Below are 7279 nucleotides of genomic sequence, written 5' to 3'. Positions count from 1 at the left end.
CATTGGGCAAATCAAGTAAAGATGTCACTTTGAAGACTATTATTTTCAATAACTTCATATAAACGTGAAAACTGAATAATGAATAAGGAAGATTGCACAAGAATTGATGCATTTGAATTGTAGTGTTAGAGAATACTGGAAATACCATGGACTGCCCAGAACAAACAAATCTGTCGTGCGAGAAGTACAGCCAGAAAGCTGCTTAGGAGAAAGAATGCCCAGACTCTGTCTCATCTATTTTGGTCATGTTGTCCGAAGGGACCAGTCTCTGGAGAACAATGTTGTGCTTGGTAAAGTAGATGGTCAGTGAAAAAAGGGAAGACTCTCAAAGAGACGGACTGACACCGTGGCTGCAACAATGGGCTGGGGCACAGCCAAGACTGTGAGGACTGCATAGCACCAGGAGGTGTTTTGTTCTATTGCAGACAAGGTCACTAGCAGTTGGAACCAACTCAACGGCACCAAACATCATTTATTCTTCCCAAACTAAACAACAGAATGGAATCATCTTTAATTCCTCTATCCCAAATACCAATTCTTAAGCTGATCCTTTGTAATGTCTCTGGTAGCAGTACGGTTCCATTTCCCCTGAGTCCTCCCTCTTTATTCTCACATGGGCACTGGTCTTTCAGTAGGTTTAATCCATCCCACGTACTTTACGTACTTTGGACATGTTATTAGGAGGGACGAGTTCCTGGAGAAGGACATCGTGGTTGGTAGAGGGGTTAGTGAAAAAGAAGATCCTCAAGGAGACAGACTGACACCGTGGCAGCAACAATGGGCTCAAACACGAGCATGGCACAAAACCAGGCGATGTTTGTTCTGTTGCACGAAATGTTGCTATGGGTCACCTCAACGGCACATAACAATGCTACGAACGAGGGCAGCAGTGGTTCAGTGGTAGAACTCTCTCCTTCTATGCCAGAGACCAGGGTCTGATTCCCAATGTACCATCTGTCAGTGGAGGCTTGCGTCTTACCATGACACTGAACAGATTTCAACGGAGCTTTCAGGCTAAGAAGGACTAAAAGGTCCGCCAGTATCCTTCTGAGAGTCAGCCAGTGAAAACTCCATGGATCACAACGGTCAGACCCCATTGTGTATGGCCATGAGGAAGGGGGAACTTGACAGCAACTAACATCACCATCCTATGAGCACCTAGACAAAGAAGGCACAAACGAGACACCGTCTTCAACTTCAGCCAGTTTCCCTGCCTCCGCTCACACTCTTATCTGAATAGACCTACAGATTAAAACAAAGTGCTAAGGAGAATCTTTTGAACCATGTCAAACCCTGGCCCCCTCCAATGACTTCCTAGAGACTCCTTGTCACCAAAGAGGTTTTCAATCCTGGCCATGCATTGGAGTCGCCAGTGCAGCTTTCTAATATTCCCTGGACCCACCCCAGAACTATTGAATCAGCATCTCTAGAGTGGAAACTGACAACTCCTATTTTTAAAAAGCTAGGAGATTTATTAGGAGCTCTGGTAGCATAGTGCCTAAGGCACTTGATTGCTAACCAGAAGGCTGGCGGTTCAAACCCACCAGCCACTCCTTGGAAGGAAGGTTGGACAATCTACTTCTGTAGTGATACTGCCTCGGCAACCCAAGGAGGGTCACTATGAGTCGGGTCCAACTCGACAGCACATAACAACAACAACAGGAGCTTTAGTACAGTCCCATCCACAAAAGAGCGTGTGGATGGTGCAGGACTGGGTAGTCTTTTGTTCCATTGTGTACGGGATCACCATGAGTGAGGGGCTGACAGCAACTAACAACCACTAGCTTTAGTATTTATCACAACTGGCATCAGAACCACATGGTGAGCTTAATACAGATTCCCAGGCCCAGAGGGTACTTCAGTAGGAAATAGCATTACAAGCATTCCTCATTATGCAAATGCTCACCAGTATAAGAACATCAGAAGTTAGTTTGAAGTGAACAGAATCCCCAGACCCAAAGCTCTGGAATTCAGTTTTAGGAAAGGGAAGGAGTTCCGAGGTTGACAATCTTTATCCTTCCTCTTCTAAGAGGTTAAATGAAAAAAGACTCCAGAGTTCTTTATTTTACCTTTCACTTTTAATCCTCTCCCTGTCCCAATGCTCAAAAAAATACCCAGAAATTAAATACAAAGGAGCTCAAAGAGCCAGGGCAAGCCAGCCCAAAAGAAGCAGACTCCCTCCCACAGGGGCCAAACGCTGGACGCTGGGGTCTCCACTCAAAGCCTGGTAGTAGAAGCTGGTGCAGAATAAGGTGGTTCCAGAGGTGAGCAGTAACCCGGCCTAAAGGAGACACAGGGCCGAATGCAGCCTTATAACAGGACAGGCTGAGAGGGAAGGGGTGTGGCGTGGGCAGTGTTAGGCAATGGGGAAGAGTACCCAGAGGGGCTTTCTGCAATGTGGCACAGCTAACAGGGCCAGGCTGTGTAAGAAGTGATGTTTGTTGGCCTTGTCAAAAAGCTGTAAGAAAAGGAGAAATGGGGGGGGGGGCGTGCCAATCAAAGCAGGAGTCTGCGATTCCGTGGAGACCCAGGGGACAAAAGTGCATCCCCGCCACCCCTGCATTTCCAACTTGTCCCTCCCTCAAGCTTGTCTCTATGCCTCAAGCCTGCAGTCCTTGCTGCTCGAGAGACCAGAGCTCCGCAACCCTTCCCACACAGACTTCTCTCAGGAACCTCTGAATTCCTGCCCTCGTAGACCCGGAAGTAGGGGGGAAGGGCAGTTACTTCACCTCTTTTCCGTAGGCATCCGGGAACTGGGCGCCTGTGGAGAAGAGAAGCAAAGGTTAGAAAGAACGCCCAATCCGAGGGCTGGCCCCGTCCGCCCAGTCTCCCAGGGGACCCAGATGGGCATTAAAATGAAGCCCCCAGGAGGCTTCTGATGGTGGAAACACGCTAAAATGTCGAGTAGTTCTGGGAACAAACTGGACCTGGCTGAGGAACTTTAAAAGGTTTAAGGCTCCGCTGTCCAGCCGAGGGGAGACCGGGCACTTCCCGTAGACTCCGCCCCTGCACCAGACCCCAAATGTCGTTTCAGGGATGCCCACAAGCCCAGCTCCGGCCCCTGTCCCCTGACCGTGCGCCCCGTAGGTAGCCAAGCCTAAAGCCCCGGCTCCGGACAAGGCGCCCAGGCGCCTAAATGTAGCACCCAACCCGGCCATGGCTGTGGATGGTCACGCGCCGGGCGTACACCGCCCAGGTCACCCAAGAAGCCAGCCAATCCCGGTCACCCATGTAAATAAGGTACACATGTGCCCAATCCAAGCCGTGTTCATTTTAGCGTGCAGGTCCTTACCCGGGTACTTGCGCTTTTGTAAAACCGATGCTGAGTGGCGAAGATGTCTGGCGGGCGGAGAAACAAGGACCAATTAGGGGAGGAGTAGCGGAGCAGTGGAGGGCGGGTTGAGGGCTGGACTAGAGGATTTACGTCACGGATTGGCCCAATTTCCAAGTTGATTGCCTCTTCTATCCACCACCCCTCATCTCCGAACAATTTCCAAAGATCCCCACGCAAAGTTCCGCCCCTTTCCCCACTGGCTCCTCCTGTTCAGCCTCAAACCAGGCCCACTCCCAAAAAGAGGCGGCCCACGGAAACCCAAGCCTCACCCATCGCCATTAAACCCCGCCCACTTCCCTGATGGGTCCTCCTCCGAGCCCGGAGGCTCCGCCTTCTTTCTATGTTGCCCCGCCCTCTGTCGTTCATCCTTCTCCCACCAGGCTGAGAGTACCCTTAGGGTGGGAGATCTGGGGGAATGTCTCCATTTTGCCTGGGCCCGCTTCGTCCATCTGTCCGTCTGTCCACTCCCGCCCCCTTTCCCCGCCTCCAACCCCCATACTCCAAAGGGCGGGCGGGCAAGCTGGTGAGAGCGAGGGGTGTGCGCCGCTCTCTCGGCAGGGGGCGGGGGAGGCGGCCGCGCGGTGACGCGCGGGGCTGCTGCGGCTGCTCCGCCGGCGGATCATCACTCTCGGGCTGGGATGGACGCGAGGCGGGCGGGCCCTGGCGCGCGGAGCCGGGAGTCCGGGCCTCCTAGCTACTGAGCATCCCCTGAAGCCTCCCCTCACCCCTGCCTTCCCTCCTAGAAATCGTGCAGACCCCCACCCCGAAGCTCCCGACTCGGCTCCCGCCCTCCTCCGACTCCTTGGACCTCCCCCTCCCGCCCGCCCTCGGGATCGACTGGATCCCTCCCCCTCCCCGAGGATTCCGGCTGGATCCCTGCCCCTGCACCGCGGATTCTGCGCTCCCGGGCCCCTGGCCCCTGGGGATTGCCGTGGATTCCTCCTCCCGCAGCCTATCCCTTAGGATCCACCGCCTGGACCTCCTTTTGGTCCCTCGAAGCCGACCCACGGAGCCAGTGGATCCCTGATCCAGTCCTGCCCCGTTGCCCCCTCCTCGCTCAGTCGTCCCCACCGCCGGTTTCCCCGTTCCCGGGCCTCCTCTGACCCCATCCCCTATCTTTCCTTTCCCCGGGGATCGACTGGATCCCGGCCCCGCCCCCCGGGGCTGGGGCGATCCCCCTCCCCCGCCGGCTGAGGTGCTGCGGGCGGGGGCTGGGCCTGCGGGGCTGCGGGGGCTCAGAGGCTGCCGCCCCCCTCCCGAAGCCCATCCGACCCCCGCTCGGGACCCTGGATGGAGGCACTACGGCCCCGGGGCTGAGCCAGGTAGGAGCTGAGCCGGCGGGCGGAGGGGGCTGCGTGGCGGTCCGTTGGGGTCGAGCTAAGCCGGGCGGGCGGAGGGGGCTGCGTGGCGGTCCGTTGGGGTCTCCCCGTCCCCACATCTCTCCCTGCGCCTGGCTCCCCCAGCCTGCTCCGTGTGCGTGTCTCCGCCTAGGGGTGCTCTCGCCGTGTCTCTGCGTCTCGGTCTCTTTGTCTCTGCCTCTCTTCAGTCCATGAATGATCCTTTGAATGGGCCCACAGACCCCGTGTGTTCCCATCTCCCCCTCCCCCTCCTTCTCCCCTTCCCGGCCAAGCCGTTTTCCCCACTGCAGGAAGGGGGGGTGCTGCGGCCTGAGCCCCTGTCCCTCAACTCTCCTAAGCCTGGGCAGGAATGGAGAGAGCCAGGCAGAGGGATAGGAAGAAGGAGGGAGCAAGATGTGGCAGACAGAGATGGGGAGAGAAAATGGGGGAGACAGAGATAGGGAACGAGAAGAGAGAGGCTGAAGGGAGAAATTTGAGGAAGGGATCTGGAGGAGAGAGAAATGAGGAACACCAAGGAGAGAGATGTAGAGAAGAGATGGGGGAATAAAAAGACTGGGGGGCAAGAGCTGGAGCAAGCTGTAAGAGGCCAGAAAGATGCTCTGAGGGAGTGCTGTGGAGAGAAGAGAGAGGGAGTGGGGGGAGGGCTCCAGTGCAAAGGAAGCTGGTGGGGAGGAGGCCTGGAGCCCAAAGTACCTAGGGGAGGGGGCTGACAGCCTGGTGGTGTTGGGAGGAGAGGGTGGCAAGGTGGTGGAAGCCAAGCCCAGCCTGGCCGGGGGAGAGGACACCTGGGAAAGCCAGCCCAAGCCCCCTCCAGGTGCCAGGGGTACAAGAGCTTAAGAGGACCTGAAGAGGGGGAGGCTTGGCTGGGCGTGTGTGGTAAGGGCTCCTGTGTCCTCATCTTTGGAATAAATTGACACCTGCAGAGAGCCACCCGCGGGCTGGCGCCTGGCTCTGAAAACCCCGCGTCAGCAAACAGCTCTGGCGGCTGGGGGGGGGGGGCAAAGGGGCTTGCTAAAATGACCTGGGTGTCTGCCCCTTTGGCCTAATCCCTTCCCAGACCCCTCTGCCCTGAGCGTCCAGGCACCAGAGCAGCAATTGTGGGGGGCTGGCAAGGGGAATGGGATAAGTAGAAAGCCCAGGTCTGCCCCCAGGACAAGGGCCAGATGCTGGGTAGGGAAGAAGAGGTGTCTGGGGCCTAAAGTTGCTCAAGAGTGTGGAAGGGAGGCAGTCGGTGGACTCATCTGAAGGCCCCCAAGCCCATCTTAGCACTCCTTCTCCTCAGCCAGAGGCCTGGTCACTGAGGCCAAGCTCTGAGTGGCCAACAAGGGGGGCAAGAGTTGAGTCTTTTAGGGTCCTCTATGCCCCCAATCTTCCCCCCAACATGTATACTTCCTCTATTCTGAGGTTCGGGAAACTAGCATTCTGACCCATGACTCTCATGCCCTGAATGAACCCCAGAGCCAAGCCAACCCCTTCCTCTCTGTCTCTAGAACCCCCTTCCCGGGTTAAAGCTGCTGCCCGTTGCCGAGGTAACATTGCAGGGCAGCATCCTGTCGCCCGGCAACCGGCTGCAGGATCACGCATCTGTCCCTGGATCTGCCCCTCCAACACCCCCTTCCAGTCGAGCCCCTGCCTCGAAGCACCCCAACTTGTGATGGAAAAAATGGAGAGGTTTTGGAGAGAGAGGGGACCTGGGGCCGCACAGATCCCTAGGGAATGTGATGTTGAAGGGGGGAGAAGATGCAGGGCTTGTGCAGTCCCAAGAAAGACCAGAGCCTGGCCTGGGGTGGGGGTTCAGCACCAAGAAATTACAGCTCAGGAGTAATTAACACATATAAACAAACCCGCCACTTCCTGCTAATTAATGACTTGGTATTTTTATTTTCTCTCTCTTGTCTATCTCATTCCCTCCTAGGGAGGTGGGAACTGGGACTCCTGATTCCCTGAGGAGAGTCCAAAAGGGAGGGCTAAAGGGTCTGAAAGGGGGTGTGCTGGGTCTGGGGAGTTGACCTGCCTTCTCCCCAGGTTGCCCTGGACATATATCATATCCTGACCCCACTGCCCAACCTCATTGACTTTTCCACCCAGATCCCTGTTGTGGGGAGGGAAAGCACTTGGTGGGGGGAGGTCCCAAGGGGGTGGGGGTGGAAGAAGTGGGGCAACTTGGTCTGAATTCCAAGTCACTAACCACTTGTCTCTTCTGTTTCCCCATTCCTTTCTGTCTGCCCCATCGGATCTCCCTTCCCATCTTCCACCTCCCCTCTGTTTTTTTCTATCTGTCTGTCTTTTGCACACCCTGTCCCTCCTCTTCTGCCTGGGGCCACCCCCCTCCCCCCCCCTGGCAGGTCGGGCCTGCCTTTCCCTTCTCCCACCTTCTCCCCCTTCCCCACCCCTTGACCCCTCCATGGAGAGGAACAGACCCCTTCTTGGTCCAGTCTAACCCCCATCCCTCCCCACCCCCTTCCTCCCTCCTTCCCCCCACCCCCTCCTCCCTCCTGGGGCGAGGGGGGCCTCCCTCCCTCTCCCCCCCCTTCTCTCTCTCTCCGAGGGGGGGGGTCCCGGGGAGGGAGGGGGGGTCCCCCGATCA

General features: G+C 56.6%; 1 protein-coding gene across 1 annotated transcript; it reads right to left on the bottom strand.

Annotated features, from left to right (window-relative positions):
* Positions 1-2137: 2137 nt before the first annotated feature.
* TMEM256 (transmembrane protein 256) lies at positions 2138-3158 on the bottom strand. Its single transcript, XM_007952281.1, has 4 exons — positions 3074-3158; positions 2730-2761; positions 2378-2458; positions 2138-2281 (listed from the first exon to the last, which is right to left on the bottom strand). The coding sequence occupies exons 1-4, from the start codon at positions 3156-3158 to the stop codon at positions 2138-2140; spliced, it is 342 nt and encodes a 113-aa protein (XP_007950472.1).
* Between the last annotated feature and the right edge of the window lie 4121 nt (positions 3159-7279).

Source organism: Orycteropus afer, unplaced genomic scaffold, assembly GCF_000298275.1.
Source record: "Orycteropus afer afer isolate SDZICR_OR568_19922 unplaced genomic scaffold, OryAfe1.0 scaffold00330, whole genome shotgun sequence".
Taxonomy (NCBI): domain Eukaryota; kingdom Metazoa; phylum Chordata; class Mammalia; order Tubulidentata; family Orycteropodidae; genus Orycteropus; species Orycteropus afer.
The sequence above is the reverse complement of the archived record's forward strand: the minus strand, read 5'-3'. Positions and strand labels throughout refer to the sequence as shown.